The 24,458-nt window shown below is 38.5% G+C and overlaps 2 protein-coding genes across 6 annotated transcripts in view; one reads left to right on the top strand and one right to left on the bottom strand.

The window, feature by feature from the left end:
- Positions 1-22: 22 nt before the first annotated feature.
- On the top strand, positions 23-20,019 carry LOC110057443 (uncharacterized). Of its 3 annotated transcripts, XM_089298355.1 has the most exons (28): positions 23-697; positions 1,888-1,946; positions 2,403-2,460; positions 2,999-3,052; positions 3,223-3,414; positions 4,320-4,642; positions 4,969-5,008; positions 5,732-5,867; positions 6,337-6,441; positions 6,556-6,602; positions 7,177-7,377; positions 7,757-7,826; positions 8,717-8,899; positions 9,378-9,623; positions 10,321-10,547; positions 10,860-11,705; positions 12,199-12,473; positions 13,075-13,272; positions 14,652-14,784; positions 15,297-15,395; positions 15,979-16,211; positions 16,576-16,663; positions 17,112-17,251; positions 17,331-17,400; positions 17,917-17,953; positions 18,357-18,549; positions 18,741-18,817; positions 19,185-20,019. In XM_089298355.1, exons 1-28 carry the CDS (start codon positions 293-295, stop codon positions 19,427-19,429), a joined length of 4,980 nt encoding a protein of 1,659 aa, XP_089154481.1. In that variant the 5' UTR covers positions 23-292; the 3' UTR covers positions 19,430-20,019. The 3 variants fall into 3 exon arrangements, with proteins under 3 accessions (XP_089154481.1, XP_089154480.1, XP_089154479.1); XM_089298354.1 differs by lacking the exon at positions 13,075-13,272 and having other exon boundaries at positions 17,920-17,953; XM_089298353.1 differs by lacking the exon at positions 13,075-13,272.
- A 917-nt stretch (positions 20,020-20,936) lies between these two features.
- The window catches only part of LOC110057446 (uncharacterized), a 67,515-nt gene continuing 63,993 nt past the window's right edge, over positions 20,937-24,458 (bottom strand). For 2 of the 3 annotated variants that reach the window (XM_089298350.1, XM_089298351.1), the window contains 2 exons: positions 24,196-24,233; positions 20,937-22,510 (listed from right to left, as the gene is read on the bottom strand). In XM_089298350.1, the coding sequence (XP_089154476.1) occupies positions 22,319-22,510; positions 24,196-24,233 (230 nt within the window). In that variant the 3' untranslated portion in view covers positions 20,937-22,318. Of the gene's footprint in view, positions 22,511-23,589; positions 23,643-24,195; positions 24,234-24,458 lie in introns of all 3 variants that reach the window. The other variant, XM_089298352.1, reaches the window with a different exon arrangement.

Raw genomic sequence — 24,458 nt, 5'->3', positions numbered from 1 at the left:
GAAACTAAACTAAAGTGGCCATTTTGAGTGGCTGTTGTGGAGTAAGATACTGTGGAATGACTTTAATATCAGGAGTTCTCTGGTACCGCTGAAGATAAACGACCTATATTTTAAGATAACGGAAAACCGCAGAACATGGGAATGGTCAGATTGATTTCGCACTAATTCTACTTGCCTGAGAAGGGTTTGGCGGGAAGTCAGCTCGCTATTTTGAGGTGAAGTAAGCTTACTTTGCAAAATGACAGAGGAATTTATGTTCGTATAGATCACCTCGAAGCTCTACGATTTCAACATGACAAGTAAACTCATGCAGCTAATCGAAACACGGACCAAGCGGCCGGTTTTTGATGAATCAGAGTTAAAAGTTAGCTCGCACTGGAAACTTATCAAGACCGCAATCAAACAAGAACATGGCGACGACCCCAAGAAACTGGATGAAAAACAGGCTCGAAATGTCGGGCACGGCGTCCATCCAGTCAGTTCTTTGGAGTCCGAGGAAGACCTTTCTTTTGTAACTTTCAATTCTTTTAATGATAACTTCGTTGGGATCGACTGCGAGGGTAAAGCGTCCGTGTTTTTGAGAACCGGTTACAGAGAAGATATCAACAGCAAAATCCTAAGAGATCCCATTTGTGGGATAGTGTATGCAAGGAGAACTAGATTCTATGTTGCCTGGGGATTTGATGAAAATATAAGAGTAAGTAAACTTCTAATATGTTGTTAACTATACGGGCTTAATCAAAATATATAATTAAAAGATAAACTTAATTAAATCTCGTAGGGCCACTGATAATTCTTTGCATACATGTACATGACGCACAGTTTGCACTTCTCTGCCCAGAAAAGTTATCAATATCAAGAACAGCTAGTTCAGTAAGGTAGAAAAATCTCTGGACCATATGCAGAGAAGCAAAGATTTTTCTGTCTGGGAAAACCAAGGCAAAAAATTGAAAAATAATATTTGTTAAGGTGATCTTTCAGCCTTTGTATGAATTCAAATGTAATGAAAATTTCTTCCTGAGCTGGATCAATTATCATCAGGTGACAAGCGAATGCCCAGCTGTCAAGCCTGGAGGCTGATAGAAACTTTTGTTATCCGTTGGTATTCAAGCTGTTTATCTACTTGTAGTGTAGGGGATTCTATTGAGCAACTATTAGATAAATTTGTTGCAGATCTCCATAAGCTGCTTTTTTTTCTATAACTGCAATATACTACATACTAACTGACCACAGTTTTCCTAATATACATGTACAATGAGTGTATGGTGGGTCCTACTTGATCAAACTACAACTGTATTATTCAAAAGGGAGCCACATGTATTTATTTGTGGAGTAGTGAGCTTATTAGCTATGGCCATAAGTAAAAACAGTCATCCATTATTCAGCTGATTATCACACCTTTTCTGCTGTGGAACAATTATACCGTCAGCGCGGACATGGCACTAATTACATATAGAATGAGTATTGTTATGTGCCCTGATTGTAAATGTATATGACACTAATATGAGACCAATACACACAATGTATGGAGAATATGAATTTGTGGTGAACCACTGAAACAAAATATATCTTATCTGTCTACCAGTAATTATCATTTCTCATATCTGATTGTATACATCTACCTTTGGGTATAGTTTAGTTGTTACTCTGTGGTATTCTTTTTTTTCTTTCTTTCTTTCTTTTTTTTTTTGTCATTGTTGGGTGAGAGATGGAGAATATTTTAAAAAAGTCACTAGTTGCATGTAGTTTAATTTTGTTTCAGAGCAATTATAGTGTAGATACATGTAATACAAAATACATAACAGTGTGCCATAGCAATATTTATTTTAGTGACAAATGTAGTCTTTTTGTAATTAGCATTTTTTTAATAACTTGAATGTTCTGTAGTTATTGTCAGATGGCTTCAAAGTCATAAGTGTGGCATCCTCAGTCAGCAGGATATTCAGGTAATTTTTTTTACTTAAATGGTATTGACACAAGTTCTGAAAGTTACCATTAATTGGTTGAACTAATCCCTTTCCTTAAATTTATTTATATTAGTTAGATTTTATTAGTGAAACTAATTTTAAAAACATGCCTTCCAAGCAAAGATTAAATAAACTTCCAAATAATTTTTTTTTTTGCAAACAAGCAACATGTACAGTTGTGCAATGTATAGATTTCATTTCCTGCCGTGGGTATTTAGTAAAATAATTACAACAAAAATAGTGTTGAAATTCATAACTGAGAAGTTGTCAAACCATATGTGTACAATGCTGTTAAGGCCGCTTTGATTTACTGGTCTACAGGTAAAACAAGATGCAGGAATTTCCTCTTTTAACTTTAATTAAAATTTCTTATTTGAGTTACAAAAAGGACGCTGTTCTCACATGTACATGTACATGTGCTGTTTTTTGGTTTAGTGGAGTGTATAATGAAGCAACAAATGAGATCGTAACTGGAGGAGTTGGAAATGTCACGGTAAGTACTCATCTGAGACAGTGTTATAATTTTAGCACAACTAATGTGTGAATCACAGATTGATCTGAATGAATTCAAAATGTGGGATGAGAGGAGGGGGTAAGGGGAGAGGAACAGGTCATGAGAAGTGCCCCCACAACCTTCTAAATTGATCTTGTGTGGGACATCTGAAAATCAACCGCTACAATGCTTGTACTGTGGTCCAAGAGCACCTGGAATCCAGGCACATATATCTGAATGCCACTAACTTCAAAGGTGCGACTTGTGCTCATTGTTGTTAACTCCATTCAATTGTGTTTAATTGTATAATTTTAAAGTCACCATGTAGTCCCCCAATATTCCCCATCACAAAAGCCCCTAATATCAGCAACAACAAGCAAACATTGGCAAATTGGAATAATCAGTTACATTACCCTTAAGGGATTGTTCTTATTGACCTTTCTAAAAATTGCTGTGCAGTAATAAATTACTGTGCAGTCATGTAGTTTACAGTCACATAATAATGAATAAGCCTTTATTATGTTTTCTCTCTTTTTAGTGCTGGAGCTTTAGATATGGCGCAAAGTTTTTACTTCAGCGCAAAGTTCTGTTGGTGAGTCTTGAAACAGTTATACATTTCTATCTTCTTTTTTTTGTGATATTCATGTCTGTTCAAAGAGCTGTAGAGAGTTTAGGTACATGTACAATACTTTATTATTATTAACAGCAATGCAAATTATGTTTTAAAAATATTCACAAAATAATTTTATGGCCAAATTTCAGGAAGGTATGCCACCGGCTAGTACTATATCATTGCTATGTCTGGAGGACACTCCCAGCAGATCTCAGAGATGCTTTGCAGTGTATCATAATAATGTAATTATTTACAACCTTCTGAATGGATCTTGTGTGGGTCATCTGAAAGAGCTGCACCCTAGAGAGATCACTGCAGTACTGTTCTTCAATCCACTCAAGGTACGTGGATGTACAAGCAAACTGTGTGTAAACTGTGAAAGAATTTGTATGTGCCAGTTACTTGCATCTTTGCAGGAAGCAAGAAAGAAAATAGCTTCTCCCCCTTAACAGGAAGCAAATCTCAACAACCAAAATTTAAGCACTGAGAAACATTTTCATACAAAAAAGTAAGCCTTGATTAACTTTTGAGCATGTGGGATCCAACGCAAATGAGTTTTCCAGCTTGTCATTTTGGGCAAGCTATAACTGGGACATACAAGCCTGGCAGTTCTTTTTCACCAGCACAAAATAAACTATCCCACTAGCATAAATGACTGACTAAAAATTCAATTGATACATGTACAATAACTGGATTTCTTACAGTACATTACATCCACATAATTCTTGAATTTGAATTCTCTGAAATTTTAATCCAGTAGGCTTCACTTGTCCGCCAGGCAAGTGAAGAACAGAATCCATTAGCCCAACTTCAAAATTCACCACTCGCAAGCTATCGAACAGGAATTTCTTTGCATGCTGAGCATGGTTTACAACAACTGTGTTGGCCTAAGTGGAGAAAGACAATAGCCAGTATTTTGGGTGTGGTATCACCCCACATCCCACTTTTTTCATTTTGCTCTCTCTTGGAGTTTAATGAGAAATTTATAAAAACCCAACCTTACAGGTAGTGTAGATCTGAAATGTTTGAACAAGTATGCATTTTTTTATCCCAGAAAAATCTAATTAAAAAAATTTTACGTTCATATACAGTCAATTGCAGTTCTGTTATTCAAAATTAATGCTAGCTTTTATCAGACGGCACATGCAATGAAAAGAGGCTACACTCTGCATGTAACCATAGAACTTATTAAAATACAATGATGCATTTATTTTAACTTCACCTGGTTGGTATTCTCTTTCATTAGTACCTTATTACAGGAGCAAAAGATGGCTCCATTAAAGTCTGGGATGACAGAGGCAACATCAAGATCATCTTTGTCGGCCATTTAAAGTCAGTCAACACATTGGCGGTATACCCCTTTGGTACTTACATCATGTCAGGTTCAAGTGACTGTACCATCAGAGTCTGGAGTTTGGATACAGCTGATGAAGTCGATAGAATAGACACTAAGGAAGCAGTCATGGGACTCGGGACTATTGCAGGAAAGAGTGACTTGTACTCATTTGGACGGAGGTCTATTGAGTTGTGGAGGATCGAGCACATCCATAGTGTCTTTGCAACTGTAGGGTGAGTGAAGTCAAATTTTAAAAGAGGTCTAGGAAATACGTTGTTCTCATTTACTGGCTTATGCAGTCTCTGGAACGAACTTTAGCATTGATTAATGAAGATACTTGAAGTTTGGTAATGTTTTTAGAGTCAGCAGCACGATTTAAAAACTGCTAAATCCTCTACTCAAAATAACTTGAACAGAGTAATGAAAAACTGGTATAGTAAGAAGGAAAGGAACAAAAAAAGGTACTAAATTAATTTTATTGTTTATTTGTGAAATGTTATTATGGAGGTGGATGTACATATGTACAAATGCTTGAAAGAATTGTTTATTTCTTTTGCAGAAGTAAAATCAAATCCATCAAGCCCACGACACATCCCAGAGTAAGTGATGCCTTTGAAATATTCATTTCTGCAGTTTCATTAATTTGTGTCTGACCGGAATGTACATGCATGTACTGTATATACAATCAACATACATGTAGATGACAGCTACAGTATTAGGCTCGTTTGGGTTTCACGAATTTTCTCGTTTTCTTTCTACCCATTCTTTTAACGTGACTGGAGCCAGCGTGAACAGCAAAATTAATGATTTTTACGCGCAATCAGAATACCAACCGAGATGAGACTCGATACTTTCATTTAAGGATATAATTCGAAAATAAATCTACTAGCGTTCTATCACGAATGCCGCTCCGTTATTGGCTACGCTCCTCACTATTATTCTGTGATAGCTAGTGAATACACTAGCACTGTGCTGTTGTTAACAAAATGACGGCCGCTTCTTTGCGTTTTTGAAGTGTCTGTGAAGACGATTTAGATAATATTATGAACGACTAGTACAAAATATAATTTAAAACAAATAGATCACTTGCTGTCGATTTCTATGCGTGGTAAAAAATCTTGCGCTGATACAGTGATCTAATTCTTGAGTAGTTTGAGAGAATACCGCAGTTTGTGTAGACTTTAGAGACAAGTTCCCCATTGTATTCCTTTCCCTACTTTACGTCATTTGTTGCCTGAATACAAATCCACCGTCAACTAATCGTGATTGTGTAACACTGTTATTTCATGATAAAGCAAGTCTTACGTCTCTTTATTGTCCAGATGCCGTTAAGACTGGTGTGCACGTGTAGTGACGCCACAGTACGCCTGTTGTCTCCAGGCTCCGGAGAGTGTATCACCACAATGCTGTTACCAAGCATGAGTATCATTGCTGATGTGGCTTACGCTGCTGCTGAAAGTATGTGGAAAAGGAATTAAGAAAAAAAAGAAGAGAATTACATGATTACACTGCAAATAGTTTATTAACATCACATACAGCTGTACCTGTTCGAACCTGTCCATTTGACGTGCAAGCTTTCATCGCCTCGAGCCAAAATTCTTCCGATCAGCCTGCTCCCTCTCCCCAGCGTGAAAAAAAGCACATGATCTATCTGAGTAGGACCTGGACTACTGTCTCAGTCCGAACCGGAAACCCTGTTCCACAACAACGGATAGGAAGGACAATCATTTGAATTTTCCCCTTTCTATCAAGACCAGTGAAACCCAGTTCTCCAACTAAAACAAGCCAGACCTGATATATAGATTTTTGGTTACCGTCTGCAGTACATTGACCTGTATTTGTGGAAATTTTGACACGTGTACAGTGTAGCTTCATTGTGGGAACCGTTCTATTGTCGCTCAATTCTACTTTTCTGCTTTGTTTGTAGATCTACTATTTACCTTGCTCTCATGTGGTAAAATCTTAAAGGCATCCACTAGGACTAATCCGTGCAAGAAAATTCAAGAGTGGGACACAAAGACCAATCCAGATGGTAAAGTTGTGCATTTTGTGTCTTAAGACGACGTGAGCTCCATTGCAAAGTTTTTTTTTAGATGGATTTTCTCAATGCATTATTACTAATTATTTTACTTTTTCTCGTTTTCAGCACCGAGTTCGTGTACTTGTCTTTGTCTTTATGAATATGTCGTTGAGGTGAGAGACGCAGATCAGTTGTATTCTGTATTTCTTATTAATTATCTTAACAAGTTTACAACGTAATTTTCAATCTGCCAAAAAAAAAAAGCTGATGTGATATTATACCAAACACGAAAGACCGTGTTAGACCACATTCCAAACACCGAGCAGAGAGCTAAAAATACGACTTGTACCGGAGTATTTTTTGACGAACTTCGAGGTGTTTGGAAATGTGGCCAAAAACGGTCTTGAGTGTTTGATATTTCTTCTCAATCGAAACTGAAGCTAAGGAGAAAATGGAGAAATAAAATAGTAAAAATCAGATATCCAAACACCGTCGCGGTCATGATTCCCTTTGTTTAAACTTGCTGAATTATTAATGCGTTTGAGAAGGACGAATTCAAAGATTTGATAGTCGTGAGTGGTATTTTGCCTTATCTCCAGATCTGCCAACTTTAGTTCCACGCCCAAAGACACTATAACACGGGGGCTCTATCCCCCAATTTTGCGAGACTTTCTAAGAACTAGTATAGAATGTCTTTTTAAAAGAAATGAATCCAAACTTACTAAATGACTTGTTGTCTGTTTGTAGGACGAGCTTGAAGGCGATTCGTGGGGAGACCTGGTCACCAACCTGAAAACCAAGAAAAGAGCAGAGGAACTTGAGAATCAAGGACAGAGTGTTAATGCTTATGACCGAACCCTGCTGCTCGGTGGCTCTGTAAATGGCATGATTGTCTTGTTTGACTGGCAGAACGAAAAGACTCCCGGCAAAGTGTCCTTTCAAATTGAGGTGAGGCTGTTTGTGAAAGAACCAGTGCGCTTTCAGATATTCCCTGTTACGAGAGAAAAATCCTTTTTTCGGTTCTATTTACATACGCACTTTTCTCACTGAAAAAAGAAAAAAACCTTGATAATTAACATTTATTGACGCGAGAAACGTCCTTTATTAAAATGATTGCAGTAGCAATTGTTTCTTGTTGGAATATTAAACGTGACAAAATGTTTCCCTCCAAACTGTAGCGAACTTTCGCTCAAAATAGTACTCTCAGAAAAGCTGTGCGAACCATTCAACAGACTAAAATGTTTTTGAAACGTGAAAACGTACATTGTAGAGTTTGTAAGTCATTCAGAGTGGGATGTCAAGTATATCTTTTTTTCTTTTTTTTCAGGCACACAGAGACGAGGTGATAACCATAGTAGCTAATCCAGTAGTTGATCAAGTCATCTCCGCTGGTCTGGGTGAGTCGAAAATTCTTTGTTTTGTCAATAACTTCGAAAATGTTCATTATAAAAAAAAATGTGCAACCGCTACCCATTGCACGCACAATATAACCTAAACTGCGCGCGCATTTACCCTTTTTTTTACGTCAAAATCATCATCAATCGTTTTCCCCGCAGTTCATCGCGAGCATTCGCTAACCTTTCTGTTCTCGATTTACTGCGAAACAACAGCGTATTTTGTTGTCACGTGGCTGAATAACATGGTAGCGTGGAACAAACAGCAAAGAAATTTGTCTTTACACGAGCTATATACATGTACAAGTAGCATCGCAACGCTTTCATGATTTTTCCTGCTTTCTTTTGATATGGCTGTCATTAACGGATAGATGACGAAGCCGCTTTGGAAGTTCTGTTCTTAAACCTCAAGTGCAAGAAATTGAATATTATTTAATAATCCTGTTCATGTTAAGCCATTTCTTTGTTCCTCTTCGGTTCCATCGCATGGCATGTATTAGGCCGTTTTTATTATTAATTCAAACAGATGGTTTTAGTTTCCTTGCGCAATCTCAACGAAGCATACATGCAGTTGCCTTCGCTTCGACATAACTCGATGATAGAAATAATTTTTTTTTTCTGTCATGGAGAGCATGTGGTTGTTGTTACCCGCTTAACGCCAAGCGTACACGCATACGTGTAAAAAAGCTTGTAGTTGTGATGCTTTCTTTATAATTTCGCCCTGTTTTCCTCGGATATTCCGGACTTGAAAAATAGATATTACTCGACCAAACAATCTTATGTTCAGTTGGCATCAGAATCTCTAAATAAATGCATCAATTGTTTATTTTCAGCTCCTTCTCTTAGTTTGTTTATTAACCTAATCAAAGCAATGCGCTAATTTTTCCTTCCAGACCGCGTGATCAAGATTTGGCGCCTTTTCCCATTCGCTCAGGAGGCCCTGGCCCCTCTGATGACGTTGTACTGTCATGAGACCCCCAGACTCCTGTCCGTGGCTCACCACAAACTGTGCGCCGCATTCCACGAGCCATCCACAGCTTCATATAACATTGTGGTCTTTAAAACCACTCAAAAAAGTAAGTAACAAGATTTTGTGTAATATATTATACAAAAGCACTGCACTGACTGAACGTTCGCTTTACATGTGTCAGATCTCAATAATTACGCGTATGTTTTACAGACGCGTAAACGGTTCTGCTATTCCAAATCAAACAACATAAATGTGCTTGTGGTCGTCCTTCTGTGCTATTGCCTGAAGGTTTGTCACTGTAACCTCGTTAGGTCATAGGTAAATTCTGCATACAAGGCATATGGCCCACCAGGCCGGCGCTTATCTCTGGTCTCTATCTAGCACGAAGGGACTAGGAGTATTTCTACTCCCCCCTGGATAGGATGTCTTTCCCTTAACAAACCATAACTGGGTGGTTGATTTATTTATGTCTATTTATGTTGCAGTGCACAAACAGGCTTGATACAATTTCGTCTTTCCTTCGTGTATTTACTGGGAACACAAAACATTCATTTTACTAACGTGCTGAATAAATTGTTTTTTAGAACGGTTTGATCATAGCAGTGATTCTGATCACATGGATGACGTCACGGGATTGACCAGCTGCTCCAAGATGAGGCTCTTTGCGTCATGCAGTGCTGATGGCTCCGTGAGAATCTGGGACGAGGCCAATAGACTCTTGCGTGTCATCAAACTGAATGCCACTCCCACCAGCATTTGTTTCTGTAGTCAGAAAGGTGACCTGATTGTGGGCATTGGCAAACATCTTCACAAAATCAACTACGCTTCTTGTAAGTGTTCAAAATGTTTTGAAAGTACATAAAAACGGGCTATGTTGCTGCTGCCGTTGTTGATTACTTCATGACATCTCTATGTTGGCTTTTCTATTGCTCGGCCAATTACAACCAACTTAGTCTGAACAGTCAGTGCGGCATGTAACTGGCAGAGAAGTCACGTACCCATAGATTGCAGACATTGCGCGCTTGTTTTCTCTGATTACAAACTGATATCAACCTCAGTAAGATATTGAGGAGTTTTATTGTCATCACTATTAAGATCATCCAAAATTATCCATAATGTGTTTCAACACTGCCCCTTTAATCATATTTCCCTTACTTCAAAACACTATGTCGCTGTTTTTCCTTTTGTAGAATAACATCAATCAATGCATCTATTGCCCTTGATTACAGCTCAGAAATTAGCAAACCAAAGTTCTTGTTAAAGACGCGTTGAAAATGCGTGTGCTTTAACGCGTGCGCGGTTTCAAGTTAGACTGCGTGAAGCACAACGTATTAGAGCAACGTGTATTAGAGTAGAGTAGTTAATGTATTAGAGCATTTTAGTACTTTCCATACATAGCCTCTGTTGTTCAAACAATTTCAGTTGTGATTTTCTACTAAACATGCCATCTTTAAAAGCTAAAAGCTTCTCCTGAAATTAAAACTACATGAACAAAGTTTCCTTAGTTCTTCTCTCTTTTGGCTTTAGACATGCCACAATCGTACATTTTCCGAATGGTGGCGATGGATTTCCGAAGGGTTGTTTCCGAGGCACCGATGGATATCGATGCAGACGTAAGAGGCGGTCTAACACCCGAAGAATGTGCGCGGCTGACTCGAGTCAAGTCGTCGCTCGATAAGTACAGTGGATTTCAAGACACGCTTCCACAAGACGAAATGGACGAGAAGATTCAAGAAGAGGAGAGGAGAAGTCTGGTATAACAGCTATCATTTCATTTTGTTTACAAGTTTATTAGAGAACGGTTAACTTTTGATGCTCCAAGACGTTCCGATTTTTTTTTCCTCCAATCAAAACGTATCACTAATGGTTGCGAAAGTGGCTCAGTCGGCCAGCCACAAGACTACAGTGCTGTGGATGACTGTTAATATAAGCAGAGATTTTTCAAAGTTTATGACAGCAGCAAAAGAAGTTTCAGAAGGAAATATCAGATTACATTTATTGTTATTAACTATGTGAACTATCGGAAACAAAACCTGATTAATTTATTTCTCCTATTTTCCTTTCAGGCTTTCGCAAAGATTCAGGACCGTGAAAATGAGCTTAGAAAACTTCGCGACGGAACTTACGAATTTACCAGGAAACGACATAACATTGACACGGAGACAGTTCGCGGCGAAGCGTTTGAAAGATACTTGGAAATATTTTACAAGCGGCCGCACTTCGATCTTCCAGACGACACCTTGGACGACGACGAAGGTTATGGTTACGAAGAAGACGGAGAAGAACCGTACTCGCCTGATAGAGGCCAGGGGTTTTTCTCGATAAGCAGACAGTCTACTAGATCAAAGAAAAGCCAGTCATCCCCTGAGAAACCTCCAAAACCCGAGATCATGAGCTTGTCAATGTCGGAGTTTGAACCGATAAAATTGCAGGAAGACAGTCAAGAGACTCCTGTACTTCCTTCCACGAAGGAACTCGACGAAATATCGCGATCTGAACGCCCTCTCACCATGGAAACAGAAAGCGAGATCTTTTCGCACGGGGAGACAAGTTCCAGGGTCTCTCGCTCGGCCCCCAGTCACAAACGGGATTTCCGAAGTCATCCGATAGAACCACCGCTCGTGAATCGGGACCGCGATCGATACGTCGTCGATGTGCCGAAGTCTAAACGGTATCCTTCGCCGAGCCAATCTGTTCAACTGGTATCGCAGAGACTTTCGCGAATGGCTTCACATAAAGCGGAAGTTGAAGACGAGGAGATGTTCGTTATCGCGCCTGATGGTTTCATTCCGAACTCTGTCGTTGTGGCCATGTTTAAGGATTTAAGAGAGGAGGGTAAAGAGGAGACTGAACCGTGGAAACCGCCGCAGTTGACTGCAGAGCAACTGGCTGAATTGGAGAGCAGGAAGAAGGTTAGCTGTCGTCAATCTTCAGATGCTTGGTAGAGAGAAAAGGGTGGGGGGGGGGGGGGGGGTGGTTAGAGTCAGTGAGGGGAAAAATATGGGTGGGTGTGATGAAGGTTCTCAAATTGTGTCCTAACGCTTGAAAATGAATAATTGCCTCTCTTTAAATTGCCTTTCGGCATAAATGACTTTGTAACAGGTTAAATGGTATAGACAGAATGATTTTACATGTAGAAGTATATTGTTTACTGGTAGAGAAGAATGGGGGTTTTATTATCAGGGTGTCCGAATAGGAGATCTTCTTCAATGTAGCAAGATAACAGCTAGGTTTTTACAAACTGGTTTTAACGTGCAAGTTGTAATTACCGATAGTTCTAATCAAAATGTGGGTAATCATAAGATCTAGGTAACACAGAGAATAAGTAAAAAAAAACTGTCATTGGTGGTTTTAATTTAATTCATTGTTAAATTACATAACGTATGAACTTGTTTTGTCGAGTAGAAAACTGCCAAATCTCCTGAAAGTCCAAAAGCCAAGAAGGGGAAAGGAAAGTCTAAGTTTGCGGATCAACTTCAACTTGCTTTACGAGACGTTCCCTCACCTGAGCCTATCGATGAGACCGAGCTCTTCAAATCCCCCACACCGACGCCACCCCCGTCGCCTCCCCCGGAAGTGGAGCCGTCACCTACCCGGATACCCTCCCCAAAGAAGGAGGTAAAACCACTTCGTCCGATTGAGAAGTTGGTAACAAGACCCAAGCCTCCTACGCCAGAACCGTAAGTTGACATTATGATCTTTGGCTGTTTTCCAGTTTAGGTTTGTTATAAGTATGTTTAGTCTACGTTTTGTTTTTCTTCTGGAAGAGAAAGAGTTTCGTTTTGCGTGACTCAAATGATCCTTCATATGGAAAATGAGATAATTCGCGTCACGCAAAGCGAATCACGCAAGCATTTAAGTAACAGGGATGTTTGAATACCTTCTAACTGTGTCAAATTGATCTTGGTAAATTGAGAACTAAAGTAATTGTCTTGAATTTCTGTTATCCTATGCATAACAGAGATTGTTATTGTTATGCATAGTAGATTAACTGAGTTCTAATATTTATCTGTAGATGATTTTTAAACTAGGCTAAACTGCCAGTTACTACGTTAACCAGATAAAGTTTTGATCCCAGTATTAAACGCAAACGATTTAAAACTACACGCAGAACTAAAAATAACTTAACTGCCACTATTGAATTCGCTAATTCAGTAGAAACTCGACTTACCATGAACCCTTTTACATTAATACTCACTAAACGAAAGGTTTAAGAAAAGACTTAAACAAAACGAGTTAAAACATGAACTGTAAGTTTAAAAACGTCCTTTCTTGTTAAAGAATACCGCTGTCCAACAGTCATCGTAGTACAGGTATACTAAACCTAAATGACTGGTCTCCACCTTCCACGTGGCCAATGGAAAATGAAGTTATAGATGACAACAGGGACGAACTGTTGGAAAGTCCTTCATCATTGATCATTGAACTAATCTCCAATGAAAATGGAGTTAAAACAGGTCTAACAGCGCTTGACCAAAGGTAAACTTAAAGCTTAAATGTGTTAAATTAAATTCGTGTTAAATCGCTTTTTAAGTAATTGTTGTGGTTGTTTCTTTCCTCTTTTCCATAAATTTTTTTAAATGCATTAAACATAATCCCAAACCAAGGGCTGGGCATGCAGTTTACTTACCACGGTTATCCCGTCAGTGACGTCATAACTGTTCTGTGATGATGGTAGTTCTCTTGCCCTCATTTATCATTCCTCCATCTCCATCTTGCCTGCATATCTCTGATAACTTTTGTTTTATTCCTCATCTTCAACCTTGTTGCGCTATGAGGCTCAAAATCTCTCTCTAGTGTAGTGTCCTATCCCATACTACCTTTCGGGTCTCACTCCGCACTTCATGGTTTCTGGTCTTCTTCCCCCGTTATCTTGTCGCCTTGTGCTCAAACCACTTCTTCCTTTGCAACTGTTTACACCGTCGATTCTTTACCCCTGCTTAACTTTCAAGGCAGATGTCTTTTTTCGCTTCTTTTCCGTAGACTACTTCTTATGCTTTGTAGCGGCGAACGTTTAATCTTCAAAGACACCTGTGTGTATGGCACTGAAAAAGTGGATGCAAGTTTATGTTCCACCTTGCATGCAGACGAAGTCAGTCTTGCCCTTCCACACGAGTCCTCCGCGACTCAAAACACTACTTGTCATACAAATCTGCTGTGTAGAGGTTCGTCTGCTTCGATAAGCCCTGTAGAAGAACTACTCGAAAGGGTCCACTGCTTCGAGGAGAACTCTCGAGGTCTTTGCTATCATTCAGGAACTCCTTCTAGATCGAGAGATGCAAACTTTACAAAAGCAAATAAAGCTGCGCACGAACATATCTCTCATCTTTCTTCTCAGAGAGCGAACCTCTCTCCAAAGTTAAGTGCAACATCACTCTTGAACAGGTATTCATTTCTCTATAGCTTTTGTATGTTACCTTCTGTATAACTCTCGTCTTTCTTTCTGCTCTCTTTCTGCGATACCATACTCACCGTTATAATACTCTCCTTAGTTTTAAATTTAAGTTTATTTTTTATGTAGTACACGTGCAAAAACCGGCTAAAATGAACTTTTTCGAAGAAAATCTCCTAATCGCTGCCTGTTATTTTCAACATAACAAAAATACAAAACTTAATTTTTAAACAATTGATGGAAAGCCTTTATAAATATAGACCAAAACTTGAAACTTCTCGCACTCTGCAATCAAGTAAGTTGTGAATTATGGCAGAGATAAACTGTAATTTATCCCTGAAAATGCCCATAGGTTCTAATTCATTTCGTCAAGAGGTTTGTTTTCGCGGTTTTGTTCTACATTTTCATCGACCGAGTTTATTCACCCACGTTCTCCTCAGAACTTTCTTTCCTTGACACTTTGCAGAACGCCTCCTCCCCCCAAGGAGCCGACTCCTACCCCAACACCTCCTCCCCCTCCGACGCCGTTACCATCGTTCATCAGTCAGTTCAAGGGGACACTGTGGTTTGAAAAGTTCTTTCCGGACGCGAACTCAGAGGTGAGTACACACCAAAATAATTACAAAATTGATTACTTAAAGGAGCTAGTGATATGTCATCCATGGCGCCCCTTCAAAAAGTAGCCTATCTATTTCGAGTGCATTGTTCGCAGTCGGTCTCAATCCTGCTCAATTTTATCCTCCTTGTCTCTTTTTGTTTCTAATTACTTGTTTGGCGTTTTTTTTACCTCTACAAAGTACTATTTTTAGGTTTCTCTTGGAGTTCCATTTGACAGTGATTATATTACAACGCAAAGTGAGACTTACTATATCTAGACATTATGCCTTTGATAGTTACATTCAGTTGTTTAATTGAAGCTGACACTGAGATGTTGTTCTAACCCATCTTAAACTCCTTTTCTTTCGATTGACACTTAAACAAGCTCCAGCTACATGTTTGCTGCGAGTAGAGAATATTTCAAAGCATTACATAGCACGTTTTCATTTCGTCTTTTTACGTTTATTGAAGGATAGAAATAACATCATTAAACGCTAACATTGTTCATTTTCAGTCGTTCCCCAAACCTTGGACGGCAGAAAGCTTCGTAGAACTATTGCTAAGCTTGATTCAGAAGACAACTGACCATGAACTGAAGACGCAGATCTGTGCTGTAAGTATGTGTGTACACCCACTTACACCGAATGGGAAACGCGTGTAGAAACATTTGTCTTTTTTTTCTATAAAGGCAGATGGAAGCTAAGTAAATGTATTTTCCCTTGAAATAAATGAAGATTCGTATAACATGACGATTGAGTATAGTTTCCCGGGCTCTAAGTTACTTTTGGTAGCTCGTGGTAATGGGGCTTATTAGAGAGAGACAGAGCGTTAACAACAGATACTGCAAGGGTTGGTTTTCACTGGGCGCCTGACCAGAAGCAAAAGAATTTTACGCTTTTCAGTAAGATTTTGATAATTGGCGCCCTAACAAAGGGCGCTACTTGACAGGAAATACCAGCTCAAGAACTGTAACAACAGGAGCTCTGATATTGTTCATTCCAAGTCACTGTGTTCAAAATTACGTTCAGACGAGAAATACTCAAGACTCCATAATTCACTTGACAATTCGAAGTCAGACTTGAATGGTACTTTTGCAATAGGCGCTTACTGGAATAGAGAAGCTTATTACAATAAACTTGACGTGAATTAACGTTAACTGACGACAATTCTGCATGTTTTCCTTTCATGTTTGTCAGGCCATCATGTTGTTGCATCGCCAAGAAGGTTTAAACCGAGATACAGCCGAAAAGGTCAATCGCACCATGATAGCAGAACTGAATATCCCGGATCACCCTACTGCGCATGGCTCGTCTGAGGCCAAACAGTTTTTACGTGTGGCTCTGCAGCTGTCGCATACTATGAAGGTCTACGAAGTGTCTTTTGTAGCTGAGCTTATGGCGCAGTTTATTGATGGTGATGAAGAAATCAGGTAAAGCCAAAAATAAAAAAAATCAATTAGGGAATCTTTGCTTACTTTTTGTTTAAGGTATAAAATAAACTGTATCAAATTTTGTTTTCACCTTTTCAACAAAAAAAGGTTCCATGATTGAAAAGCGCGTGATACAAAATAAATATTTGAAAGGAAAAAGATGAAACCGTAAAGAATTGCCTGAAGAACATACACCTCATACAGACATTTGACCAGCGCGTAACTCTGCTGTTCTTCATAATAACACAATGGATCACCTATGAAGCTTGCACAATACGGAAATGTGTAGATCACCGTTAAAGTTCATGCCCAGCTATGTGCTCATAACTCGTTTTAATTTGTTTTGTAATGTTTGGCGTTGCAGGAAGTTTGCCCGAGAAATGTTAGCCTCAATTGGAGTACCAGACACTGCCAGCTACTTTGCTAAAGAACTGGACTTGCTTGATACTACGGTATGTCTGAACATATGTTTATTGTAAAATGGACTTACTAGAGCCCCGTACTCTGTCCCAAACGATTTAGCGCCTTTTTCAATAAAGGGGCCCCTAAATATTTAAAATTTGTTTCAACCTTTGGGGCCCTTACGGTAATCCGTCACTTGGTCAAAGTGACCAAAGAGGCAGGAGAACGTAAGTCAGATCGCAACCCCTTTATTAATAGTAAGTGTTCTTTGATTCAGTCACGATAAAAACCTGTGATCTCTGTACAAGGTACATTAAAGTCACATAACCATTTTCGCCGGTTGATTGCACCTTGCTTATGGCAGGCATCTTCGATCGCTTTGAATTTGGTGGTCCTCGAACCTATAGACATCTGTCACGTGTTTTTAAAGCGCTGCTGGTGACATCCTCGAAAGCAAAAGTTGAAAATCAGCTTCGCGTTTTCTCTTCTCCTGTACAGGGTATTCCTGATAACAGAAGAAAGGCCCGTGTAAAGTACTTGTGTGTTCAGTGGCTCAACAAGTGGCTTGCACAGTTCAGACAACACATCCGATCCCTAGCAGGCAAGATCAGCCGCGCTCAGGCCGGCAGTGTGGTCAAGTAAGTTTAAATCCTTACTGTTTGCGCGGTTCCTTTCTCTTTATTTTTAGCTTATGTCATGGTTCTTTTGTTAATGTAGAGGAACAAAGACGCCTAAGACACCCAGCTCTATCAAGGGAATCTTGAAAACCGATAGAGGAAGCTCACAGGTAAAAATAAATAATAAATAATGTAACAGATAAATATTTTAACAGGAGGGCCCCAATCACCTTGAGGTGGTTTTCAGAAGGGTCCTCTCAAAACTAAAAGTCTAAACTATACATGAAAGTGGGTTCTTCATGCGTGATCAAGTGAGTTCTTCGTGCGTGATCAAACGACTGATTCTCTTAGCTGATTCATATATACTTGTGTTAATGAAAGTTTTGGTGATTTGATGGTTCATCAAGTCAATATGCCGTTTATTGATAGTTTTCTGTTTTCTCATCACCTGTCTGCCTGGTAATACATACAAACATTGCAAGAAGAAATTGGATATTGATGTGAGCAGACGATCGCGCCAGAAACCCCTCGATTCCCAGAATATAATCCAAAGAAATTTTCTGTCATTTTTGTAGTTTTTTTCTCCTGTATAGTTTTGTGTGTACTTCCTCTTTATCACCCTAAAAGACCATTGTCGCTTTATCAACGGGGATGACCAGATTTTTTTTTTCTTGTATTTATATCAGCAGAGGACAGCATCCGATATGTCTAAACCAACGAGCAGTAAGTTAAATTCTATCTTTCTTGTGTATGTGTTATTTGCCTCCTGTGTTTTCCACATCGTACGCGTGACATGGAACATTGAAATCTCAGTAAAATCTGTACCAGTCCTGAGCAGGTTGGAGAATCCGGGTGGTTCATCATTCTGATTTCAACTCAGATTTCTGCTGCACAAAGCAGTCCGCAGTGCTGCAAGTCTTCCATTGCAGGCTGCCTCCAAGCCGTTTGTCCAGGGGAGTAGAGTGTCTTGCCCAAGAACACAACGTTAAGACCCCGGCCAGAATTCGAATCGGAGTTCTCGATTCAATTTTTAGCAACCTAACCATTAGGCCTCCGTGCTCCCAACAAGACTAAAAGGTAAATTTACTTAAACATCAATTTGCCGGTGTTGTTTCCATTTTTTCAGTCTCATTTGACGTGGAGGCGCTTGGGGGCAGAGCCGCTAACACCGCTATGCCCTCAGAAGCGATCAACTACTTTTGTGAGATCAGAATGGAGGAGGAACTGGAGCGAGCACGCACGCGCACACGTGAGGAGACACCTGTGCAGGCACAGGATAACTCGAGAAACACTGTGCTTGTTTTGCCGAAAATACACAGGTACGTATCAAATTGGGACAAATTCTAAAATAGACTGTGAAACAACACTCAAACGCCATGTGTCAAAAAAGTTCCCCTTTTTCTTTTTGAATTTTTCTGTTTTTGAATTCCAGGAGTCGTAATTTCGAGTACAAAATTATGATTGCTTTTGCACCACTAGACTGTTTATTTGGTATTCTCTTTTCTTTCAGCAAACGGAGTCTCGCGCGCCTGGGAGAAACACACTGCAGTCACTGTCATCCAGAAAGAGAGACGTCTCTTGCATTGGGTAAATTGGCCAGTTTATTTGTACCTTTTTAGTGCTTTTATCCTCATTGAAATAAACACCTCCCAAGTATTCGAAGTAATCTTTCGTTTCCTTGACGAAAAGGTTAGGAGAATTTTGAACCAATTTCCTTTCCCCTAATTACTTGAAGAATCAAGATTTAGTCCACTCTATATTCTTTGCGAAGTCCTTTTATAGTCTTTGGCTGGTAATTTCTGCTCTATCATTGCTTTCACTTTCGTGCACTTGCGCGCAAAAGACTAATTTAATTGGGACTTCTTCTTCAGACTGCCTGATAGCATGGCCGTAAAATAGAATAAATTATTTTAATTGGATTTAATTGTTTAATGTTTCTCTTTTTTTATTTTAGCGTTTCCCCTGCCTACAATCTACCAAACTCGCCGCCGTTTCGTGTTGAACAACATGGTGCTTCATCTTAAAACCTTGACACTGAACCCGTTTCAAGATAAAGATGATTTGGCTGTGTACGAGCCGTTTCAACATTCCCAGTTGCTGACACTGCGATCGTCACAGAAATATTTCTTCCCTGGCCAGTCGTACGTTGAACAAGACAGTCAGAGCTTAGCCGAGCAGATAAGGAAAGTCTTGTTATAGTAGAAAACAAAGACCAGTCACTCCTGAAATTCTCCTGTAGCCTTGGACCTCCGACTCCGCGAGGGCTACAAGGTCAACCATGGTTGCGCAGTAACACCATAACACAAGGGAGGACGATCTATGTTTAGATCATCTTGGTTGCTATCCAGCCTTGGATTTGATACAAATTTCTTTATTTTTTTTATTCCCAACTGACTTAGTTTTGTGTCAGGAAAAAATTGTAGTTTTCCAATCCACAAAAGTCGTCTATATTTAATTGACAATGTACAACTGTCTGGGACACACCATTGACTGTCCATGGTTATTTTGTCTACATTTAAATTTGAAAGTCCCTTACTCCTTGGCCTAGGAAAAAAGTATTATATTTTTCAGTTCTATAATAGGCTATCGGTGAACCTGTTTCATTTGTAAATATTCCGAGGGATTATGTATTAAGGCATTCTTTTTAATGTACAGAAAATTTCCAGAGAGTGTTAGAGTATATTTTAATACATAGACACACGAAAGAGAACAGAGGAAAAAAATAATGGTCACTTGATTAGTGCATTTGATGCGTTAAGCGTAATTAAGAATTTAAATTATTGCCCAAATCGTGTTCTTTATTGGTCTATATATATGAGTTATTGAACAAGAGCGAGGTCAAGATGGTTAGATATTGGTCAAGTGCTCTTTTTTTGCGTGTTTATAGACTGAGACGGAGTTGAGGTCCATACGCAAAAAAAGAACGAAGCCAAAATCCAGCTATCTCGACCGAAATAGCTTGGTCGACAAAGGATTAAATATATGGCAGAAAGAATAAATTCTTCTTGAGAGATACAGCGGGCAGTCCCGGGCGGGCAAGATAGCCCTATCTTGCCTGCTCGGGTAGCTAACGTTAATTTTTTTCAACTTCCATTGAACCCCTGTAAGTAACAGCCCACCCGAAAGTAACGGACCCCCCGAAAGTAGCGCCCCAGCCGCCCTTTGAAGACTTTCCTAAAAGATAAAGTATCTGTTCTCAAGCGCGGGCCACGCGGATGAAACAGCCTGACTGCAGAACTGAACATTGACTTGAAGAGTTATCCGTGATTTTATTTCGGACTTGACTGAATTTTTCTTGAAAATCTAGCAGCAGGGTCAAATAATATACTGCTGGGTAATAATTTGTATTGCGATATAATACGGCGACCATTACACTTTCGTCCTACAGTACCAACCGGTTTAGGCTTTTTTGTTGTTGTTGTTTATACAGTCTGCTTTGTTTAAGAGGATAGTTGGAAACATTCATGAACGGAACGTCTAATTTCTTGTTTTACACGTCCGCTTTGTCTGAAACGACTGTTACTGTACAAACGTTTTTTAACTATCCGAAAGTAACGGCTACCCGACGGTAGCGACCCCTTTCGCCTGCTAAATCCGAAAAAACGGGACCGTTACTCTCTGAATTCTACGGTACCAATTCATAAGCAACCAGTTAATAATCGTGAATAAAGAAAATGAATCGAGGAATCAATAACTTCACAGATACTTTGGTCATCAACTATGCTTTATTGACGGCAATGTGTTCACTTGGTGACAAGATACACATTCTACATGTAACACAACGTAGATTAAACAAAGACAGCGTGACATCCTGACGCACATTCGGTCTATTGAGGCCGCCTCATCGAAAACGCTGTATCGATATCGCGTGAACGGCGTTAAAAACAAGTAGTGTCCAGACTATTGTTCTCGTTCTGGCGTGGTCATGTGACGTCACGTCTTTCCTAAATTTATGATGAGATAACATGAAAAGTGCGGCACAAAAACTAACAGAAAACAACTAATATATTGAAGGTAATCGATATATATATATTAAATGGTGCACTGCTTAGTATTTTTCTTGAGTACCTCGTGACTAAATTACAATCAAAACCAGTCTCTGCTACGTTTCGCTATGCCATTCTGATACATAGACATAGATGACTTATGGCCTAGGTCAGGAGCACGTGGACGCCTGACTAGGTGGTGCTATTTTTGGAGAGTATGCGTCTAGCACGCTCTTCAGTTTAAGCACATTAAGGCCTATGAGACCAACTTTAGCACACAGACAGGTTTTTATCGCTTTTCGCATTTCAAAGCGGTTTTAAAACTTTCATACACATCACGTGACAAATCACGTAGCTTTTGGTTGAAAACTGCCAGATCCAGAACTTATATGAGAAAGCCATCTATGATCCTGCGCAGAATTTTTTTTTTTGTCAGCGTGCAGAATATTTCAGTTGTAATAGCAAAGCCTAGCCAGCTTGATACTAACCTTATACCTTTATGGTTCTTGATGTATTTTACTGATATATATAACAACCACAAGCTGAGAGAAGCACAATCTACCTAATGTTCTTTCCGACGTCTTTTTATATATCATATTTATTATTTATACATATGCTAGCATTACCACTTTTCAATGTTATTGAACGCAGTGATTACTCTAGATGTTTGTATGACACACATTATGTAACAACTTAAATTATAAGCACTTGTATATACACGAATATCGAGTTATTTTATGATGGGAAGTGAGGTTATAGGTTTTCTTTTTTCTTTTGCATAAATTAATTCAGTAGTGTAAGATTTTCTTGCTCTCGGGAAAATGCTCGAAGTGCAAACAAAGCCTCCAAGGTACTCTCAAACAGTTACAAAGTCTATGTCATCCGTGGAAGTCGTTGTCATCCGTGGAATTCTACTCCGTAGTTTAACACTATGACATAGTAGCTATTACCTACAAAATACGCTACTCCTCAACAAAATATGGCCAGAAATGTGAAATTCGTAGACACAGGTTTCAAATATTTTTAAACGTAAAGTATGCAAAAGAGTTTTACGCTGAAGAATTCAGTGAACAATAAGAAACTTATATTCAATCTTTTCAAGTTACACGATGTTGCAAGAACGTAAGCCGACCCTGGGTTTGAAGTTGTAAAAGTACGACTTTGCTTGGTTTGTTGTTGTGTTTTCTGTTTTGCCGAATCTAGTTAATGGTTTCCTTTGTTCTAAGTATTCATTATGAATGCCTTGTCCACTTGTTGAGCTTCTCACGCTCGTTTTGCGTGATCCAGGTCGAATCTGAAATTCAGATTATATAAATCGCATTAGAACCTTGACTTCTCAGTCCTTTGGAACATGGTAACGTTAACCAATCAATAAAGGATGCAAACTCGACCCAACAAACAATCGCTGATAAGCATGTTATAAGATCTCATGTTACGCTATTTTGTTTGTTTGTTTATCCATTGGCTTACTTTATATTGAATTAATCTTCATTCTGGAGCACAATTTGGAACAAAAAAGTTCCTTAATATTCTTTCATTGAAACAGATTAAGCTATAAGAATTGCAAAAAAAAACTTTTCTTAAAAGCATTTAAGAAATTTTTAAACGCGGTTAAAAAATACACGTTTCGACGTTCTCAGACGTTATCAAGTTACAAAAAAAAAAACAGTATGAATATTCTATAAATACAAGAAAAACAATAGTTCATTAAAAAGAAAGGTAACATAAAAATATGCTACAAGCTAAACAAAGAGCTAAGCACTGAAAAAGTCACTCTGAGTGTTAATTGAGGCTAGGCCTCAGTTCTTTGAATAGCATTTCGTAAATTAAACGGGGCAATCAAATTTCCCGTGGCACTTCTTGAGAACAAGAAATTGGTCCTCATTAAAAAGATTTTTGTTACCGTGCACTTCTAAAAGGTGTCTACCAAAAGCCGAATACTTGTGTTCAGCAATGCGTTGATGAAGGTGTCGGGCTGTATAACTAAAATAATCTGCATCACACAGATCACATGTAAATTAAGAACTTCAAAACGTCGTGTATTTTTTAACCGTATGTTTTTAAAGAAAAGTTTTTCGCAATTTTTTATAGCTAAATGTTTTAAAAAGTCGCTTCTTTTTAAACAGATTAAGCTTAGTTTTATGTGTTACTATTTGAAGAAGATAAGATCTTTTTAGCAGCGTACGTGAAAGTTATCTCAACGATAGTACAGATTATCTGGTAGATTCTAATTATCAATAAATTTCATCATTGTTCCAAAATAAAGCTTTAGAATTCTAACGTTTAAATAAAATATATTCCTTATTCACCTATTTCACATTATTACACGTCAGTTGCTTAATAATTTCAGTATTTTAGTTGTTATTTACTCACGGGTCCGGAGAAGGGCAGTTTAATGACCAGCGACCGGAATCAGTGTCTCCGAACTGAATATTGAACATGATACATTACAATATGGCAATTAAGACTTGATAACAGTTATAATACGATTCTATAGCTAGACTTAAATTATAATTGTGCACATTTATATACAAAAAAGAGCTCTTCCACCGGTATTTTTTTCAAATAAATATTAAATAAATAAATAATAAATGAATAAATAAAGTAATAAATTTATGAATTTTTAGTTTCGAATTTCGAAAGTTCTGTTCAGTTAAAAAGTGTCTAATTCAACTGTTTCAAAAATGTATCTAATCAAAGTGTTATTTAGTTCCAAAATCTGCAAAATTATACGAGAAAGGCTTGATGCCATGTCATAAACAGCTTCGATTACCAAGAGCTTCTTATAAATGATCAATGAAATACTGAGATACAGGATACAAAAGCAATATATTTTTAAAAAAGTTATAGTTAAGTCATATTATCCACGTTCCTTAATTTGCTTAGTCCCAGTGTTATTATAGTTTTCAGAAAACAGGAGTGATCGTGGCAATGTTTTATTTTTTAATTTTGTTTCGTTTTATCATGTCTATACTTTACCGTTTGCATAGCCATATTGTCTCCAGAAAGCTTCACATCTAGAAAAGGTAAAGAAATAAAAAGATGAAAATGAAAGTTGCTATCATGTTGAAATTAATTCAGTGAAACATGTAATTATATAAGAAGCATTTTTGTAATAGAATAATATACTATTTAGTTGTCCATGTCAAGAAAGGTCAGCCCCAGGCAACTTAGAACCTTGAGAGTGATCGGCAAGAAGGCCCTCCGATAATTTGAATAAAGGAAATGAACGCCGCCGTCAG

Source organism: Orbicella faveolata, unplaced genomic scaffold (genome assembly GCF_042242905.1).
Source record: "Orbicella faveolata isolate gen_17 unplaced genomic scaffold, um_ofav_v1 contig_3, whole genome shotgun sequence".
Taxonomy (NCBI): domain Eukaryota; kingdom Metazoa; phylum Cnidaria; class Anthozoa; order Scleractinia; family Merulinidae; genus Orbicella; species Orbicella faveolata.
This window is presented reverse-complemented; position numbering and strand designations above follow the sequence as displayed.